Source organism: Motacilla alba, chromosome 12, assembly GCF_015832195.1.
Source record: "Motacilla alba alba isolate MOTALB_02 chromosome 12, Motacilla_alba_V1.0_pri, whole genome shotgun sequence".
NCBI classification, from domain to species: Eukaryota; Metazoa; Chordata; class Aves; order Passeriformes; family Motacillidae; genus Motacilla; species Motacilla alba.
Genome location: NC_052027.1, coordinates 14,330,063 through 14,349,954, shown reverse-complemented (window position 1 = coordinate 14,349,954; position 19,892 = coordinate 14,330,063). Strand labels below are relative to the sequence as shown.

Here is a 19,892-nt window from a genome sequence, read left to right as displayed (position 1 = left end):
GTTCTTGTTGGCACTGGGAGACTGTCCCTTCAGTTGCCTCCAGAGGTGGTGGCACCTGCTGGCAGCCTGCTCGTCTCTGCCACCCACACGGGACAGCCATGTCCCCACCATCCCCACTGGCAGCACCCACAGCCCCACCAGGGCCAGGGTCTTTGTTTCTGTGCCTTAGCAATCCTGCAGCAAAGGCTTAAATGCTGTTAAGGTAATTAAGCAAGGATTTAGCAAGGACTTGAATGCCTTTAAATGCAAGTCAAATGCCTTTCAAGCCAAACAAACCCAAGCAGCCATGATGCTCCTGAAACATCCAGCGCCCAGTACCCAGCTCCCCTGGGTCTTGGCTTGTTTCCTCAGTGACCCCGATTGCTGGGCTCTGCTGCTCCCCACATCCCTCTGGAAAGGCAGACATGGGGCCAGCACTGTTTTCTCTTGGGTGGGCAAGGAGATGTTGGTGCCATCAGCCTCTGGAGGGATGATCTGGCAATTATCCCTCAGGACGGTGGTGCAGCTCCACTCTGCAGGGGGACCCCTGCTCACAGGGGAACTCTCCCATGTGCACAGGGCCTGAGTCTCTCCAGGCTGGGAGCTGCCTTCCGTCAGCTCCCCAAGCCTCAGGGAGCTCAGCATTCCCCACTGCAGCCACCCAGGCTTCCTGAGGACAGGGAGGGAGCTCAGGCAGCTGCCAGAACCTCTGAGGAGGCACAAGACAATGCCAGCAGTGCAGCATGGGGCAGTGGAAGGAAATGTGGGGCAGTGTTGGGGGGTCTCCAGTCCCTGGGGAGGGGCTCTCCTGTTCATCTCCAAGCTTCCTGCAAGCTGTCAGGGAGCGTGGAGCCGGCTGGGAGGCCCCTGGGGGATGCCAGGCACACTGCCCAGGGCCTGGGCAGCAGGGTGGCAGATGGCTGGGGAGCTGGGGACCAGGGAGCAGGGGAGGACCAGGGACACCTTTCAGCCCAGACAACTGTAGCATCCTTGTTTAGAGTTATTTATAACTGGGCCAAAAATGGAGACGTGGCCACAGCCGTGTCCCTCCTCTCCCCAGGGCGCTGTGGTCAGCCCAGAGCCGACCAAGGAGCAGAAATGGTCCCTTGCAGTCCCAGCGAAAAGGCAGTTTGCTCTGGCTCCCTACAGAGGCACCCCTAGGGCTGTACTGAACTCCCTCACTGGCTGGGGTGACTGTCAGTCCCAGAGCTAGACAGTCCACCACAGGCTCCCTCCTGTCGGGTGGGATCCAGGAGGAGTGGGGATAAAGGCCCTTTCATGGCCCATCAGGGGAAAGGATTCAGCAAGAGAGGCACAAGAGGAGGCGCTGGCACTCAGGACTGAGGCTGCCATGTCCCACAGCACCGGGGCTCCTGAGCTGCCCCACTGGTGGGATGTGGGGTGCCTGCCCCAGCCAGGGGGCAGCTGGGGAGTGGTGGCTGCTGGGTCTTGGCAGGCAGGGGTCCCTGCTGGCACCACCCAGCCTTGTGTTTGGGTGGACTAAACCTGGTGCAGTTTCAAACTGGGCAGTGCTGGCATGGTGGCCCTCTCCAGGGTTGGGAAAGCCCAGGGGCAGCTGCCCCTCTCCCTCCCCTCTGAGCTGTACAACAATTGGCTGCCCGAAGGACGCCGGCCTTGATCCGCATTGCTGGCCGTCCCCAGGGCCGAGCAAACAGAGAGCAAAACAGCCCCGGCCGGCTCCTGCCACCGCCGGCATGCAGCCAGCCCCCGGCACCCCCAGCCAGGGCTCCTGTCCCCGGCACCTCTGCCACCCAGCAGAGCTGGCAGCAGCGCTCTGCCCGGTGCTGCCGGGGGGCTAATGGTACTGACCCACCTGCCCCGCGGCAGCAGTGAGCCCGGGGCTGCAGGGGAAACAGAAGCCAGGATAAGCACCCACTGTGCTGGCAGAGGGGCTGTCCCCCACGGGAGAAGTGAGGTACAGCCAGGGTGGCACTGTGACCACTGGCCCTGGGTGCGGGGTCGTCCCTCCTTGCCCAGTCCAAGGGTCAGCTCGCCCAATTCAGCCCTGTTTGCCATGGGGTTGGGCCAGTCCCTAGGGCTGCGGGCTGGCTGGGGCCAGCTGGTTGGTGGCAGGAGGCCAGCACAAGCCCAGGGCACGTGCCATGGCCTTGCCTAGCCACCTCACATGTTTCCCCCACAGCCCATTCCCTGGAACCTTTTCCCGCAGAGCACGGTGCTTCACAGAAGTCCCCCTGGCACCCTTCCCAGAGCTCCCCTGTTGGAGAGCCACCCCAGTCCCACCAGATGCCAGGGGGATACCCGAGGCCAGCTCCAGTCCCATTCCCCCGGGCACATCCCACACCGCCCAAAGTCCTACCACCCGCTCCGGGGCACTGCTGGGACCCCCACCCTGCCTGTGAGCAGCGGGACCCACGCTCCACCAGCGCTTGGCCCGGTGGGGGGCAGGAAGCACAGATGAGCGCTGGGATGACTATGGGGAATGCCATCAGCAGCAGGAGCAGCCACCGTGGCACAATGGTGACACAATGGTGACACCGTACCGGGGGGAATGGGGATACAGGCCCCCGGCTGCCCTCTCGGCACTACAGCTGCCCCCGGGAAGGTCAGGCCATGGGTGCCAGGCCACGGGCGGCTGCTCCAGCTCCGCCGGTTCTGCCTAGAGCGCTGCCCGCTCCCGCTCTGCCGCCGGCAAGGTCAGCGCGGGGCTACGGCAGCACCGGCCCCGCCAACCCCCGCCGCCGGCCAGCCGCTCCCGGTTCGCACCGGCTGGAGGGACCGGCATGGCGTTGGTGACCCCACACCACCCACGCGGGACCTGGCGGTCCCGTGACACTGTGAGCTGGCGCTGCCCTGCCCGGGAGCGCCGAGGGCAGCGGCGGCAGCGGCGGGGGCAGCGGGAGCAGCGGCGGGAGCAGAGCCGGGAGCGGCGGGGGCAGCGGGAGCAGCGCCGGGAGCAGCGCCGGGAGCGGCGGGGGCAGCGGGAGCAGCGGCGGCACCGCCGGGAGCAGCGCCGGGAGCGGCGGGGGCAGCGGGAGCAGCGCCGGGAGCAGCGCCGGGAGCGGCGGGGGCAGCGGCGGCAGCGCGGGGCGGAGCGGCACGGCCGGCACCGCTGCGACACCGCCCTCTGGCGGCCGCCGGCGGCACAGCCGGGCCTCGCCCGCTGCCCACCCTCTGCCCGCCCCCGGCCCCTGCCCCCTGCCCATCCCCTGCCCGCTGCCCACTGCCCACTGCCCATCCCCTGCCCGCTGCCCACTGCCCACCCTCTGCCCGCCCCCTGCCCCCTGCCCCCTGCACACTGCCCACCCTCTGCACACCGCCCACTCACAGCCCACTGCCCCCTGCCCACGGCCCGCCCCCGGCACCCTGCCCACTGCCCGCTGCCCGCTCACTGCCCACCCCCTGCTTGCCCACTAGCCTCTACACACTGCATGCCCCTGGCCCTCTGCCCACTGCCCTCCACCCACTGTCCACACCCTGCTCGCTCCCCACCCTCTGCCCGCCCACTGCCGCACTCCGCCCACACCCTGGCTGCCAACTGCCCGCCCCCTGCCCGCACCCTGCCCACTGCCCGTACCCTGCCCGCCCCCTGCCGCCCCCTGCCCCCTGCCCGCACTCCGCCCCCTGCCCGCCCCCTGTCCACTGCCCGTACCCTGCCCGCCCCCTGTCCGCACCCTGTCCACTGCCCGTACCCTGCCCGCCCCCTGCCCGCCCCCTGCCCACTGCCCGCCCCTTGCCCGCCCCCTGCCCGCCCCCTGCCCCCTGCCCGCACCCTGCCCGCTCTCCACACCCTGCCTGCCCACTACCTGCACTCTGCCCACATCTGCCTGCTCCGTGCCTGCATCCAGGCCCTACGGGGGCTTCCCCAGCACCCCCTGCCTTCTCACACCCATGTGACTCTGGCCCACATTCCTCCAGATGTGTGTCCCAAGAAGCCCTCTGCCCCCACTTGCACCCCAGAATTCTGCCAGCCCCTCTGTGGGACGGCCCCAGTCCCCCAATCTATCCCGTGGGCAGTGGTGGCCGTGCTGCCTCGCACAACCTCCAGTGGGTGGCATCTGCTTCCTGAGGCCTCTGGCCACCCTAGTGCTTTCCATAGAGCTTAACACTGAGGTGTGCTGGGGTTTCACCTGGTACCACATGGCACAGCACGGTGGTCCACTGTCACTTCTGCAATAACATGCTAAGAGCGCAGCCCTGTGGCGGCACTGACATCCCAGGATCATGTGCTCCAGCCCCTCTCCACCTGCGAGGTCACAGCTGCCAGGAGGGAGGCTGGGGCCCGGCACGGTATTGGCAGAGTCCCTGGCTGCCCTGAGCCCACCCCACGGCAGGAATGGATCAGCTGGTGCCGGCTGCTTGGGCACAGATCCTCGTGGCTGGATGCTCTGCGGCCTCTGGCACAGCTGTGTCAGCACCTGGCCACTGTCACAGAAGAAAAACACATTCCCTTGCCTCCAGATGGAATTTCCTGTTTTGTTTTTTTATTAAAATGGTGCCCATTGCCTCCCATGCTGGCAGGCACTGCTGAACAAAGCTTTGCTCCCTTGCTCTCTCGCCTCATGCCCTCTTGGAGGGCAGATGGGCTGAGATCATCCTCTCCCTCCAGCACTGGGCTTGTGCCCAGCCCAGCCCAGCGCGCTGCCCACTCAGTTCCGCCGAGCCAGCGCTGGACACCCCAGCATGTCCAGCCACGACACGGACTTTCCTCCTCTGTCCTGCCCTGCCTGAGTGGCTCTTACTGCGACAGAGCCACTCAATCCCCTGCTCCCAGGACGCCGGGAAGGCAGGAGAAGTCATGCGGCTCAAACGGCCCCAGCCCAGCTCGTTACACATTTACCCCACATTAATGAGGCGTCACCGGCTGCTCGGCCTTCGGACCGCAGGGGGGTTCCCCCGGCCCCACGGCAGCTGTGGGGGTACCGTGGTGTGGATCCCCCCAGAACGGGCACCACGGCAGCAGCCACATCCCCTTCCTCCCCCTCCAGCCTTGCTGGGCTGGACTTTGCAGGAGCAGATGAGGCACTGGGACGGTGATGAGTGCCTTCACCCTGGCACTCCTCCAAGGCAGGAACAGGACCGAGCAGGCAGGAACGGGTGCTTGGGGACATCGGGATGTACGGCGGCTGTGATCGGGATTCCTGGGCTTGCTCGCACCTCTCTTCCCTTTTCAGTGCAGGCAGAGGGGGTGGCAGCACCCCGAAAGCCCTGCGGTCCCGAGGGGCTGCTCCCAAGCGGCCGAGCAGGTCGCTGGGTGCAGAGGGAGGACACACGACACAGTTGCCTTTTGTTGGTGCCGGCCCCGGGAGCAGGGACCGGGGCTTTGCATCCCCTCCCTCCACCCCCGCCGCTGGCGGGACTGGCGCCCAGCACCGGGGATTTGGGGTTTAAAGAGCCGGCGGCAGACAGAGCCCCAGCTTACCCGCCGGGCCAGGAGGCAGGCGAGCTCCGGCAGAGCCCACGCACCACAGCAGGTGAGATGGTGGGTTTGGGGCGCCGGGCTGGCCCGTGGAGGGGGGCTGTGGCACTGGGTACCTGGGACAATGGAGCTCCCTGGGAAGCAGTGAGGTCCCTGCCTCCCCACAGTGGGTACTGGGCGCCAGCAGGCTCGGACATGGTCCTGAGATGGAAGTGAAGGCATCATTGGGCATGTACCACCTCCTTGTTCCTGTCACCCCACAGCTGAGCAGGAACCCCCGAGCCCTGTCCCAGCGGGGGTGGCAGGGTGAGTACCACCAGGCTGGGAAGTTTCCCAAGCAGTGCTCCTTCCCCGGGCTCTGGTTTATGGGACAGGGGCTCACCTGGTGGCTCCCACCTGCTGCTCCTTCGCAGTACTCGCTGGCTCGGTCAAGGCAGGGTTTGCCCTGGCTGGCACCTGGGTGAGCTGCGAGGTTTCGGGAAAGGGGGTGTCCTGAGCTGGGCACGGGCTGGGCAGGAGCGGGAGCCGGGCCAGCAGACAAGGCCCCATTGTGCCGTGCCGGGGCCGCTGGCTCGGCCATCAATAGCCCCATTATGCTCGGTGGCAGCCCCCGCAGCCTTCCCAGCCGGCACAGCCCCCCGGGAGCACCGTGGGAGGCAATCTGAAGTGCCTGTTGTGTTGGGGGGCCAGGGTGAGAGGAGAAGGGTGAGAGGAGAGGGCAGGGTGCCGGGACTGCTCCACCGCCGCCTGTCTGGGTGCTGCTGGGTGCCGCGGAATGCCGTGCTCCCTGGTGCCACCAGCTTTGGGGGCAAGATGCCCGCTATAGGAAGCAGGCAGGCTCGGGGGGCAGCTGGACACCCCTGTCCTCGCTTCCCCACCCTCACCGTCCCACCAGGCACTGCCTGTGCCCAAGGTGGCCATGGCTGTACTTCTTTGCCCCGGGGCAGGGACGAGCAGTGAGGGGCTGACATCAGCCCTGTGTGTGGATGCAGCCAGGCCAGCAGGAGAAGATGAATGGATCCGCGTGCTTCCCTACAAGACACACCCTGGCTAAAATTACTGACCCCATGGCAAGGACACCAGCCTATTTTTAAAGCCTAAGGAGCTGGATGCCACTGGTTGGTGTGGCTCAGGGCAGGGCCGAAGGGACGTGGGCAAGACAGCAGGCAGGGGGACTCAGCCAGCATCTCCCACTGCCCTCCTGCTGGGGTGGGGAGAGTGCTTGGATGGTGGCAGAAAGTCTGGGTGTCCTGCTCCTGCCCCATGTTTGGTTTTGAGGAGCTTTGGTGATTTGCAGTGCAGGGCACATGGCCCCTCTGCTGTCCCAGAGCCTGGCTGCTGGCAGACACGAAGCCAAGGGCAAATGGTCACCTTGGTCAGGAGGATAGGATCCTATAAGACCAGGATCCCTCCCTTTCCCTTTCCAAAAAGCCACTGCCCTACACCTGGACGATGGACATCCCCTTCTTCATCACCACCCCAAAGGTTCACCACGTACCCTATGGCCTGGTCCCACCGTGGCAGCACCCCACAGGTGCTCAGGCACTGGGGTGCACACAACACCCCCATTCCCTGGGCAGCCCAGATCAGCCCAGCACAGGGCTGGGACAATTAAAAAGGGATTAGCTGGGCTACACCAGCATGGCACTGCCGGGAGCCGGTACCTAATCCCGGCAGGAATGCACTGGGGCCACTGGGGTCCCTGATGCTGGGGTCTCACCAGCCTGCTATGATGGGGGTGGACATAAGGCCAGGGTGTATCCACAGACAGGGTGTGAACCTAGAGCTGGTGTCGCCCTGGGGCATTGCCTCCATGCTGTGCCACAAGGATGCAGCTGTCTCAGGCATGTTTGCTTGCTGCCAGCCCAGCCCTCACACTGGCCCACTTGGGATGCCATGAGTTCTGTCCCCTGCCTAGCACATCCTTCCCCTGTCCCAGGAATGTGGCAGCCACACAAGGCCCAATGCCATCTCATGGCCCAACGTTATGGATGTGGACCACCACAGATGGACTCCCAAAGTCCTAAAGCCACGTCTTTAGTGCCATCACAAACCACCAGCAGTTTTTTTGGGTGTCCAGACCCAGGGGAGACTACTTTGAGCAGCATATCCCTGTGCTCGGGCCATGGGTGTAGGCTGGGCTGAGGATGCCACACTCCTCCCCTGCTGATAAGTTGGCAGAGGCCAACTTTGCTGGCAAAGGCCACCCTGCTGATCAAACACATCTCTTGGCTGGGGAGCAGTGCCGTGCCAAGCCCATGTGTCACAGGGATGCCTATGGCACCAGCTGTCGTGACACAGCTCACCTTGACCCTTGGACCCATGGATTTCCATGTCCTCAGCCATGACGGCTCCACCAGGGCAGAGGGAAGACCCTTAGGCCCCAGGGACACAGGGAACCACTCTGTAGCACCCTTGGGGGAGTCACTCCACAGAAACACCCGGGTTCTTCTGGTGAGGTACCATTCCCATTTGGGATGCAGGATTTGTACCCATCCTGAGGGCTACTGGATGCCAGTCCCAGCCCTCCTCCCTGTGTGCAGGGTATCCAGCAGCGGGTGATCCCGGCCACCCGTTCGATGGCATGGATACCTGCCGTGCCCTGCTGGCTCAGCCCCGGCGCAGGAGATGCAGGAGCCTTGGCCGTTGCCTGCTGCGGTGCCGCCGCCGGGCCCTGCGGAGGTGGAGCGGAGCAGTTTCCTACCGCTAACACCGCTGGGGGCTCGGGCGCTGCCGGCCGAGCTACAGATGCTCGCCGGAGCCGGAACCGCCGGGAGAGATTTGGCCGAGGCAGCGATTCCTGGGTGCGGATCTGCCAGCGGCAGGGACGGGATCAAAGAGCCAGAGCGGCAGCACCTGCTGGTGCCGGCGGCAGCGACACCCCCGGGCTGGCGGGGAGCCAGGCCACCGGCACCTGGCTGCGAAACCTGCCGCGGGCTGGCAGAGCGCGGGGATGAGGGCGGCATGCCCATTCCAGATGGGGACCGTCACCGTGCCAGCGGCCAGCGGCTCCGGTGCCGGCCCGGAACACCCCGTGGGGCGGGAAGGGGTGGCCGGCGGGCGACGTGGCGCATCCCTCCCGCGCCGTTTTTTTCCGGGATGGAAGCCCGGCCCTTCTGACGCTTGATGGTTTCTCCAGGCGGAGCCGCTGCCAGCAAGGTCCCCTCAGGGCTCCAGGGCCGGGTGATGGTGACGTCACCTGGTCACCTCGCCACGCTTGCCGGGAGTGGCGGTAGCTGGAAAAGTCCCAACTGGGTGAAGGGAAACTGAGGCACGGTGCTGGAATAGCACAGGAAGGTGCCCAGTGTGCAGGGCTGGGCACGACATCCCTGTCTCCACCGTCTCAGCGCCGTCCTGTAACAGTAGGCACAGGGAAGAAGTGCCCGTGTGGGGGCCACCCAGCCCAAAGTCCGGCTGGTGCCTGGTCAAAGTTTTACAGCAGAGTAACCCCTGCCGTACCGGCGCCAGCTCCTCTGCTACCCCACCCGTCCACTCGCTGTCTCTGTCCTCCTTGCTGCCCATAAAGCTGGGCTGGGCTGGGCTGAATGCCAGTCAGCACTGTGGCACAGCCAGGAGAAGAGCAAGTTGTGGTGCTGGAACAGAGCCTGCCAGCATGCCACAGTACCAGGGCTGGCAGCACGAGGGTTACTGGCACTGGGACAGAAGGGCATTTCCCGGGCACCCTGCCTGGCACAGCTTCTGCCTGCCATCACGGCTCTGGCTTCCTGCTGAGCTCACTGCCCGCCTGCGCCAGCTGCCTGCCTGCACCTGCACCTGGCCTGCCTGCCCCCGCTGCTGGCCCCCTGCGCTCCCTGCCAGCCCACCTGCGCCCGCTGCCCGCACCTGCCCGCACCCGCTTCTGCCCGCGCTCCTGGCTCCCCGCTGCCCCGGCCTGCCTGCCCCTCTGCCTCCCCGCTCACTCTGGACCTGCCTTCCTGGACTCCTGCACCCGCAGGTAGGGACAGTCAGGGGCACGGGGAGAACAAAACAAGGCAGGTGTGGCCCCCAAGGCAGCTCGTGTTCCCCCGCCCCGAGCCCTGCCCGCCGAGGCACGCGTGGCCCCGCTGCCGGCACCACTCGGCACTTGCTATTCTTGGCAGCGGCAGCTGGAAAATGGGAGGCAGCGGAGGAATTTTGTTTGCTCCGGGCTGGGCTCGGGCCAGACATCTGGGCTGCAGCTGAGCGGGGCGCGGGACCGGCCCCCGTACCCCCGGTACGGCCCCGGCACCCTCCGGCACCCCCGGCACGGCCCCCACGCTCGGGCAAGCAAGTGCCTGTCCCGGCGAGGAGGGAGCCCCGCCGGCGCTCGTGTGCCGAGCCACACGTGTGCTGAGCTTGGCATCCTCAGCTCTGCCCCGGGGGCAGCGGGTGTCGCCGTGGGTATCCCCGTGAGCGTCACCCCGGGTCCCTGGGGTAGCAGCACGGGTGCGTGTGTGAGGGGCCGTGGGCGTTCGCCTGTGTGCGTGTGTGTGTGTGTGTGTACACGCGTGGGGATGCCCGCGTGTCCGCTCAGTTCGCACACTCGTGTGCGCGTCCCTGTGCGCGCCCCCGGCCCCGCCCCGCCCCGCCCCGCGGGGCCGCCCCGCTCCCTCCCGGCGGACGCGGCGGGCGGGGCCGGGCCGGACCGAGCCGAGCCGGGACACAGGTGGGTGCCGGGGGCCGGGGTCCGGCAGGCTACGCGGGTGGCCGGGGAGTGTCCCGGGACGGGGTCTCTGCGCCGCCGTCGGGGGGCTGCCCGTGCTGGTAGCGGGGGGCTCGCGGCGGGGTTCGCGTCCCCTCCGGCACCGGAGGGCACCGGAGGGCTGGCGTCGGGGTTGGCGCGGGGAGTTTCGCGGGCTGGATCTGCCAGGCTTGGCACCGAGGGGCTGTGGTGCTGCCGCTGCTGGCCGCCCCCCGCCCGCCCCCCGTGCCAGCCGAGGCAGAGCCACGCGGGTCCGGCCCGGGCTCTGCCCGGCCGCTCGGCAGCCGAGGGCAGCCGGGAGCCCCCCGTGCCCCGGCACGGCCCCGGCTGGCGGCGGCCGTCGGGGCTGCCGGAGCCCGGCGGGTCCCGCGCCTCATCCCGGCGCCTCTGTAAATGCCATTAGCGCCGAGCGCCTTCGTGCCGGGACACCGGGCAGCCACAGCCGGCACTGCGCCCAGCCAGGCCCTGCCCGCTGCCCGCTGCCTGCCCCGGGCTCACTCCACCGGCCAGCCTGGAGGGGGCTGCCCTGCCCGCAGGAGCCCCTTCCATGCCGTGTATATGGGATCCTCCCGGCCAGCATCCACCAGTTCCCAGCTCCGGCAGGGTAGCAGAGCCTGGGGTGATTGCACCGAGCCCCGGGGCTGTGGGGGGCTTTGGTTGTCACTGGTGTCCTGGTGAGGCCCCAGCGGCTGTGCCACGGGTGAAACCCACAGGGGCCGATGATCAGCCTGGCTCAGTCTGTGCCTTGCACAAGGCACTGCAGCGTGGCCAGGGGGCGAGGTGGGATCTGTGTTCTGGCACAGTGCCCTGATAACCATCACCTCCCACTCCCCAGGGGAGAGAGTGCTGCTTGCAGAGCCAGAGGAGGACTTTCCTCCCTTGTGATGGGCACTCATCAGAGTGGCAGACACACCGGCATGGGCCCCTCTGGGTATTGTGGGCACCTGCTTAACCAGAGCTCCCAAATCCTGCTCCCCTCTGCATGGTGGTACAAGAAAGGCCAAGGGCTAATGGGGGGGCTGTAGCAGTGGGGGAAACTGAGGCATGGGTCCCCATTACTACCATCATGGACAGCTTGCCCAGTGCTCAGGAGCCCACTGACTGCCCAGGGTGCCCTGTCTGGTTTCCACCACTTCGGTGCTTGCTCTGTCCTTGTCCCCATTTCCATAGTGTCCTATAGAAGCTCGGTGCTTGCAGGCAGGAATGGGCAGAGCCTGGCACACTCCTGCTGATGGGCTCAGACAGGCATGGGCAGGGCTGGATGCTGCTTGGCTGGGCTGCCTCTGTTTCCCCACGGGCAGGAGCAGGGGGATGTTTCTGAAGCCCATTATGTTTGGGATTAGATTAATGGGGACTTAAAAATAGGGAGGGATGTGGCTGGCTCACATCCCCTCCAACCACTAGGTCGAGCCCAGTGGGGGATCCCCTTATGCCGTGCCTGGAGTTGCCCTGTGCTGATGCTCAGGGCTCTCCAGGCACTCGGCAGCATCGGGGAGGGATTGTGGTCTGGGGGCTGTGGGGAGGGGGCTGTAACCCGAGCTGAGGTCTTGTTTCTCTGGCCCAGCCGCGGCGCCACCAGCCAGACCCCGGCCATGAGCCGCACGCTGCTCCTGCTCCTGCTCCTGCTGCGCGGCCTCACCGCGGGCCGGCCCCCAAGCGCGGCCACCCCCCGCCTCAAGCTGTCCTTCCCCGGTGAGCACGGGACACGGGCGGGGTGGGGGACTGGGGTCAGGTCTGGGTGCGCTGCTTACGTGCCAGCAGCAGCAGCCAGCATCATCCCAAGGGACGGGAGTATCCTGAGGGGCAGCACGTTGGGGTGGGTGCAAACCCCAGCGCTGGCACGTCCCTAGCACTGCTGCCGCCCTCCCCGCGGGCTATCAGGTGCTGGCACTGGCTGCCACGCTCCATACCTGATGCCAACCCCTCCAGGGCCACCTGCCTGTCCTTGGGGCCACGCCTGTGCTTGGGAGCTGCTCCCAGCCCCCGACATGAGCAGGTGCAGGTGCCCCTATCCCTGGGTGCCCCATGGCGGCACCCCCTGGCCTCAGCTGTGCCATACCTGCTGGGAACGATGTGCCAGCTGCAGAGCTGGTGTCCTGTCCCGACTGGCCACTCCGTGGGCTCCAGCACGGTGCAGGGGGCTTTGTCCAGCGGCGGGTCTCAGCAAGAGCTCTCCTCCAGCCTGACAAAGGGCTGTTTGTTCCCGCCACGGTGGGATTAGCTCTGCGGGGCAGGGAATGGCCCCTTCTCCCCTGCCGCCGGGTAAGCGGTGCAGAGATGGGTGCCGAGGGCATGGGAATCGCTGCTGAGTGGGGGACACAGGGATGGGTGTGGGGCTGGCATGGGGATGAATGCTGGGCAGGCAAGGGCTTGGTGAACCTAGTCAAGCCAGTGGGACAGGTTTGGGGGAGGGGACGGCATGGCAGGGGGCCGTGGCCTGACCCAGGCTGCCTCGGAGCGTGTCCGGGGCAGTGGAGATGGACAGGCAGTGGCGGGGCCGGGCTGAGCAGTGCCGCTGGGCCCCGGCAGAGCTGCGGGCTCGCCATGGGCTGCGCCTCTTCTCGCTGGAGCACTCCTGCTGCTACGAGGCCCTGCTGCTGGACGAGGAGCGCGGCCGTCTCTTCGTGGGCGCCCAGAACCACCTCCTCTCTCTGGCCCTGGATGACATCAGCCAGCGGGACAGGAAGGTAACGGGGCGGGGGGAACATGCTGGCGGGGCAGTGCTGGGTGCGCCAGGTGCGGTGAGCGTCCCCTTTTCCACCCGCAGATCTACTGGCCGGCTCCCGTGGAGTGGAGGGAAGAATGCAACTGGGCCGGCAAGGACATCACTGTGAGTGATGGGGTGTGCTGTGGGATGCCAGGACTGTGCCAGGGATCTGCCCCAGCACTCCCACATCCTTCATTCCCTCCATCCCCAGGCTGAGTGCATGAACTTTGTGAAGATCCTGCACCCCTACAACCGGACCCACCTGTACGCCTGTGGCACTGGTGCCTTCCACCCAGTCTGTGCCTTCATCGAGGCTGGCCAGCATGCAGAAGTGAGCCTCCCCTGGCACCAGCACAGCCTCCAGCTGCTGCCACCTGCCCACCTCCCATCCTTACCCCTCTCCAGGAGCCTGTTTTCAAGCTGGACCCCCATCACACTGAGGATGGCAAGGGGAAGAGCCCATATGACCCCCGGCATACAGCCGCCTCTGTCCTCGTGGGTAAGGGCATTCTGAGCCTGGTGCTGGGTGCAGCGTGGCACAGGGGTGCCGGGGGGGCCCCTATAACACTTCCCTCGGTGCCTGCCAGGCGAGGAGCTCTACTCTGGGGTGGCCACCGATCTGATGGGCCGTGACTTTACCATCTTCCGCAGCCTGGGCCGACGTCCCTCCATCCGCACGGAGCAGCACGACTCTCGCTGGCTCAACGGTCAGTGCTGGGGGCTGGGAGGGTGGGAGATGGGGGGGCCGCTGGCACCCTGGCACAGCAGTGCTGCTGCCTGGAGGCATCAGGGCAATGACTCCTTCAGGCTCAGATGTGCACTGTCCTTCACTGCCTCCAGAGGGTGATTTCAGGGGTTCATGTGTCGCCTCCAGACCCTCAATGTCTGGTGGAGTTGCATCCTCACTCTGCCTCTGCTGTGCAGCTGGGCAGGGCTGGTTCTGCACCCTCCCCTGGGACCCCAGCAGGTACTCCAGGGTCCCTGGGGAGCAGAGCTAGTGGAGGCATTGGAAGCACCACCCCTCTGTCCCCAGAGCCCAAGTTCGTGGCCGTTTTCTGGGTGCCAGAGAGTGAGGACCCCGACGACGACAAGATCTACTTCTTCTTCCGTGAGACGGCGGTGGAGCGGCAGCAGGGGCTGGGCAAGACCAGCTTTGCCCGCATCGGCCAAATCTGCCGGGTGAGAGCATCCACAGGCAGCTGGGCTGGGGAGCAGGGTGCCCAGGGATGCCGCCTGCTGCTGCTGACACCGGTGTCCTCCTTTCCCTGGTAGAACGACATGGGCGGGCAGCGCAGCCTGGTGAACAAGTGGACGACGTTCCTGAAGGCTCGGCTGGTGTGCGCTGTGCCAGGACCTGACGGGGCAGACACCCACTTTGATGAGCTCCGTGAGTGAACGGGGATGTGACCCCACCGGTGTAGCTGTGGGCAGCACTGGCAGCGCTGATGCCTTCCCTGCTTGCAGGGGATGTTTTCCTGTTGCAGACAAGAGACAAGCGCAACCCTCTGATCTACGCCATCTTCTCCACCTCCAGGTCAAGCCCCTTCCTCAGGACCCTGCACGTACCCAGTGGTGCTCCCCCTTGCCCCCTCACATCTTTCCTCTCCGTCTCCCACCAGCTCTGTTTTCCAAGGCTCAGCTGTCTGTGTCTACACCATGGCTGACATCCGCCGGGCATTCCTGGGCCCCTTTGCACACAAGGAAGGTCCTAACTACCAGTGGGTGTCATACCAGGGCCGTGTGCCTTACCCCCGCCCAGGCATGGTACGTGGAGTAAGGGTGCCCTGGCTGGTGCCACCAATGGGATGCCACTAAGTGAGATGGGGACACTGGGGTGTGAGACCTTTCTTAGCCACTGCTGTCTCTCTGCAGTGTCCCAGCAAAACATTTGGCACCTTTGGCTCCACCAAGGACTTCCCAGACGAGGTGATCCAGTTTGCCCGTCACCACCCACTGATGTATAACCCTGTCTTGCCCCATGGCCAGCGCCCCCTCTTCCTGCAAGCCGCTGTGCCCTACACATTCACCCACATAGCTGTGGACCGTGTCACCGCTGCTGATGGCCACTACGACGTCCTCTTCATTGGCACAGGCATGTAGTGACCCCAGGAATGGGGCAGTGAGGGACAGTGGGGAGATGCTGGGGCTGGGACCCGTGGCCTCACCCCTCCCTGCCTGCAGATGTGGGCACAGTGCTGAAGGTGGTCTCAGTGCCCAAGGAGAGCTGGCACCACATGGAGCCACTGCTGCTGGAGGAGCTGCAGATCTTCCAGGTGAGGGTCAGGGTTCCATATCCCACCAGTCAGACTTCCCCACAGCATCCCCATGTGCTGTCCGTGCTCTGGGCTGGGCCAGGGCACTCCAGCTGCCAGCATGGGAGCCAGGATGCTGCATTCCTCGGCTGCCCCATGCACCCTCAACTCCTGCCTATGCTCTGCCCACAGGACGCCTCCCCCATCATCAGCCTGCAGCTCTCCTCCAAGCGGGTAAGGGGGCATTCCCAGGTCCACCATGGCTCTGCCTAGCCCCGTGCCACAACATGGGGGTGCTCAGCTCTGCTCTTCCCCCAGCATCAGCTCTACGCTGGCTCAACTACAGCACTAGCCCAGCTGCCCCTGCACCGCTGCGGTGCCTATGGCAAAGCCTGTGCCGAGTGCTGCCTGGCCCGGGACCCATATTGCGCCTGGGACGGCAACACCTGCACCCGCTACGTGCCCAACACCAAGAGGTAGGTGACATGCCGGGGTGCCGTGCTGGGGCAGCCAGCCTGCCCCGAGGCCATGGGGAGGAGCGCGGGTCACGCCGCTGCAGCCCCCGCTCCTCCATCGCCTTCCCACAGGCGTTTCCGCCGGCAGGACGTCCGCAACGGTGACCCCAACGTGCTTTGCTCTGAAGGTGAGCTGGGACCCAGCCGGGGTCTGGGGGCAGCCCTGCCGTGGCGGGGGGCTGACAGCCGGGCTGTGTCCCCGCAGATCCCAGGCGGGACACCGTGCCCCAGAAGCAACTCTACGGGGTGGAGGGAAGCACCGTCTTTCTGGAGTGCATCCCCAAATCCCTGCAAGCCCAAATCCTCTGGACGTACCAGCGCACCCTGCATGATCCCCAGCGAGAGGTAGGCTCTCCCTGGCCAGGTACCGCCGGTGGGGCTGTGCCGAGCCGAGCCGAGCCGAGCCGAGCCGAGCCGAGCCGAGCCGAGCCGAGCTGACCGCCCGTCCCCACGGCTGCTGCAGGTGCAGATGGACGAGCGGGTGGTGCGGACGGAGCGGGGCGTCCTGCTGCGCAGCGTGCAGCGCTCCGACGCCGGCCTCTACCTGTGCCACGCCACCGAGCACGGCTTCACCCAGCCCCTGCTGCGGCTCTCCCTGGAGGTGATCGGCGCCTGGCAGGCCACGGGCGCGGCATCCGCCGCAGACCCCCAGCTCGCCGCCGGCATCCCCGGCCGCAAGGTCTGGTACCGGGACTTCCTCCAGCTGGTGGAGCGCCCACCGCTGGGAGCCACGGACAAGGTCTGCCAGAGGCTCTGGGGCCGGGGCAGACCCCCGCCACCGCCCCGCACTCCCGCCGGCCCCCCCGGCCGCGGGCAGGGCGAGGAGCCGCGCAGAGCCCGCCGCCGGCGCACCCACGAGGGGCCGCGGGCCGAGCGGGGGGCCCCGCAGCGCATCCCCCTGGTGACCCGGGGGTCGGCCCCGGGCGCCGGGCTCTGCCTAGGAGCGGGGCCGCAGGTGGGGCACAGCCTCGGCAGCGCTGCGCGGGCAGTGCCGGGGGGCTGCGGCTCCGGGGCCGCAGGAGGGCAGCCGGGCTGAGCAGCCCCCCGAGGGGCTGCCGACTGCCCTTGCCACCGGCTCCAACACCGGTGGGGACCCAGCCGGCTGCCGGCATCGCAGAGTCACCGAAATATTTATTAACGACTGTTACTATGAATGTAAACCTGCGGGGCCAGGCAGTGCCCCCCCCAGCATGGCACTGCGGGAGGACGGCGCAGCAGGGTCACGCTCGGGTCCCAAAAGGGCTACAGGCAGCAGTGGGAGCGTGGAGGGGCAGCACAGGCACTGGTGGGATGCAGGAGGAGGGGGGCATAAAGGGGAGATGTTGGGGGGCCATAAAGGTGGCACCCACCGCTCTGGGTGTAGAACAGTGGCACAGGGGACCTTGTACTAATTGAGCACAATAAAGCAGATTCAGCCGCCCACGGTCCCGCGTCCGAGCCAGAGCCCCAGGAAGCGCTCGGGGGCAGCCCGGTGCCCCGCAGCACAGACCCACTCTGGCACCCAAGCCTGGGCGGGTGGGATGTTCGGCGACGCTGGAGGGCTGAGGGGAGTCAAGACCTGCAGGGACATTGCAAGGTTGATGGGTTTCCCCCAGACTTCCAGCTCCCCGTGCTTTCAGCTCTGCTTTGATTTCTGGTAGATGAAAACCAAACACCCCGGTGCCAGCAGGCAGCAATTAAGACAGTGACCGCGGGTGACCTCGGAGTCTGCTGCCTCCTGCTGTCTGCACTGGCATCAGGACCCCTGGTGGCGCTGGCCACATCCCACGGCCTGTGGTGACACCACGCTACCAGCACAAACCATGTCCCAGCACTGGCTGCACCCCAGCCTGGACACTTGAGCCCCCAGCATGAACACAGGCAGGCAGTGGTGCAGGCAGGAGCAGGCAGATAAAGGAGCTGGTTTTTTTCTCCAGAGGTCCAGCTGGCAGCAGGCTGGCATCCCTGACCCCACCAAGCACCCTGGGGTCAGGCAGCACTGCCTTACTGCACCTCTGTGTCCCTGCGCCATCCCAGCAGCTTGTGGCATTGAGGTCCCTTCTCATCCAAAAGGGTTGGTGACCCCAACCCCTTTGACTACCCCATGTGACACCTGTCACTGTCCCCAACAGAGCAAGCAGCACAAGGATCTACTAAGTGTTTATTTCCAGCATGACAGGAGGGTACACAGGGGCACGGGCTGGTGCTGAGGGCAATGCTCAGGAGGCCAAGCAGGCAGGGAGCTAGGGGAGCTGGGGGCCTGCACCCCCCCGGAGCCGCAGGAGCATGTAGATTGTGCTCATGGGCCTGATGTCGTAGTGTGCCAGCGTGTGCTGGTCCTGCAGCTCCCTGGGGCCGTAGGTCAGGCGCTGCTCGTTGGCAGAGGGCCCTTGCCGGGCCTGGATCTGCTCCTTCAGCTGTCGGACAGTGTCCGTGGGCAGCACCGTGTAGGTCGTGGTCCGATTCTTATCATCCTTGACCAAGACCTGCATCTGCTGGGGCTCAATCTGCAGCAGCACCAGCGTGGTGTTGTAGAAGATGCCGTGCATGGCCAGGGTATCGCTGTCCTGTAGGGTGATGTTGTTCCTGCCTGGCTCCTGCTGTGCCAGGCGCTGTGCGTATGGCGAGATGCCCCAGTCCTGGTGGATCATGTCCTTCAGCTGCCTGATGGTGGTGTAGGGGCTGACACGCTCCGTCAGCCCGGTGCCTGACAGCTGCCTCACCTCAATGGTCACGGGCCGGGCTGGCTGCAGGGACAGAACAGGTGGGCAAAGACAGCAGGGATGGGGTGGGGGACATGATGCTCACAGGCTCAGGCAGCCTTACCTGCACATTCCAGGGCTGGACGTTTGCAAGGCAGGGCAGTGAGCGGCAGTAGCTGGCAGCTGCCCGTGCCATCAAGTCCCAGTTCTTGTCTTGGCCCAGAATCCCCGTGGGGTCAGCGGGGTCCAGGATGACAGGGCTGCAAACACAAAACATTGCTGTCAGCCTGGGCAGTACCGTGGGGCCAGCGGGCACAATCCTACTGGGCACGGTCCTCACCGGGGACTGTGCAGCAAGCCCTTGACATGGGCACCAATCTCTCTGTGCTGGAGCGAGTAGTACTTCTCCCAGTAGATGCAGATGTCCTGGTGCCGGCCCAGCAGTTCCAGCACTGTGCGGAAGCCCTGGGCCATGTCAAAGCTGTGGGAGGAGCCCGTGCCTTCCTCCCAGGCATAGATGGTCAGCAGCTCCAGGGCATACTTAGGGGGCAGGTCAGCAAAGGGGTACTGTGGATGCAGCATCTGGGGAGAAGACACAGATGGAGGTGAGAGCTGGCTGGGATGGGTGTCTGTTGGGAACTGGGAAAGCTGGGCAGCCCCTCACCTCCTTGTACCAGTACTTGACCAGGCGCAGGAGGTTCTTCAGCTTGGCAGGGTCATGCTTCACAAACATCTTCTGCAGCTCAGTGAAGCAGGGGGAAAACTCCCCAGGGTGGCTGCAGGCATGCAGGAGCCTCACATACACTTCTGCCTTTGGTGGGGCATCGTGGCTCACTGGCCCTGTGGGGTGAGAAGGAGAGAATGAGTGAGAGCCATCCCAGCCCTGACACCATTGCCTGTCCCTGTGCCAGCCTGCAGCCCTTACCCAAAGCATCATAGGCAGGCAGGACGTCCACATCAATGGACTCTCCAGTCTCCTTGGAGGACAGAGTAAGGCTGAGGGAGCGCGGCGTGCTGTCAGGACCTTTGTACCTGGGCTCGCCAATGTGCACATCAAACTGCAAGCTCTCCCTGCAGTCCTTCAGCCTCTTCATGATCAAATCCAGGATCTCCTTTCTGTTGTTCTTCTGGTCCTCGAAGCTGGGTAAGCAGGTGAGGAAGAGCACCACATCAGCATCAGAGTTGTTCTTCAGAGCTGTGCCCTTTCCTGCTGATCCACCCTGCAGAGAGAGACCCTGCCTGCTCAGCACCACTGCCAGCACCAGGATCGGCTGCCACCACTTCTGGAGCTGCCAAGGGAAACTGAGGCAGGGCAGGAGTTGGAGCATGGGAGAGTGGGAAGGGTGGCAGCAGGGGTGTCAGCTGGCCCCCAAGCCGGGCAGCACTCACCTTGACGGTCTTTTGGACGTGGATATTATCCTCAAAGCACTTCCTCTTCAGGAATTCACAGATTTCCCTCACTGTCTCCTTCACCTGCATGGAGAACTCTGGGCTGGGCTGCAGGGTTTTGGCGATCCAGCCATCCAGCTCCCTGGCGGTTACTGTGGTCAGTCCGTTCGTGGATGCCACATCCATGCTGACAGGTGTAGCGCTCCCTCTGCCTCTTCTGACTTGCTGCCTCCTACGCCAACTCCTGCCCGCAGCACCACACCCCACCCAGGCTGCTTCTGTCTGCAGCA

General features: G+C 65.6%; 2 protein-coding genes across 4 annotated transcripts; one reads left to right on the top strand and one right to left on the bottom strand.

The window, feature by feature from the left end:
- Nucleotides 1–4,820: 4,820 nt before the first annotated feature.
- Nucleotides 4,821–17,150, top strand: SEMA3B (semaphorin 3B). 3 transcript variants are annotated; one of them, XM_038149282.1, is made up of 18 exons: nucleotides 4,821–5,432; nucleotides 11,623–11,750; nucleotides 12,588–12,745; nucleotides 12,826–12,888; nucleotides 12,977–13,096; nucleotides 13,171–13,264; nucleotides 13,353–13,472; nucleotides 13,799–13,944; nucleotides 14,038–14,152; nucleotides 14,230–14,299; nucleotides 14,385–14,529; nucleotides 14,638–14,857; nucleotides 14,947–15,038; nucleotides 15,210–15,251; nucleotides 15,336–15,493; nucleotides 15,605–15,660; nucleotides 15,738–15,877; nucleotides 15,996–17,141. In XM_038149282.1, exons 2-18 carry the CDS (start codon nucleotides 11,651–11,653, stop codon nucleotides 16,566–16,568), a joined length of 2,412 nt encoding a protein of 803 aa, XP_038005210.1. In that variant the 5' UTR covers nucleotides 4,821–5,432; nucleotides 11,623–11,650; the 3' UTR covers nucleotides 16,569–17,141. The 3 variants fall into 3 exon arrangements, with proteins under 3 accessions (XP_038005210.1, XP_038005208.1, XP_038005209.1); XM_038149280.1 differs by lacking the exon at nucleotides 4,821–5,432 and adding an exon at nucleotides 5,446–9,332 and having other exon boundaries at nucleotides 15,996–17,147; XM_038149281.1 differs by lacking the exon at nucleotides 4,821–5,432 and adding an exon at nucleotides 9,342–10,022 and having other exon boundaries at nucleotides 15,996–17,150.
- Nucleotides 17,151–17,618: 468 nt separating this feature from the next.
- Nucleotides 17,619–19,892, bottom strand: LOC119706094 (2'-5'-oligoadenylate synthase 1-like). The gene is made up of 6 exons (XM_038149286.1): nucleotides 19,603–19,892; nucleotides 19,139–19,433; nucleotides 18,878–19,053; nucleotides 18,554–18,795; nucleotides 18,338–18,473; nucleotides 17,619–18,258 (listed from the first exon to the last, which is right to left on the bottom strand). The coding sequence occupies exons 1-6, from the start codon at nucleotides 19,786–19,788 to the stop codon at nucleotides 17,755–17,757; spliced, it is 1,539 nt and encodes a 512-aa protein (XP_038005214.1). The 5' UTR covers nucleotides 19,789–19,892; the 3' UTR covers nucleotides 17,619–17,754.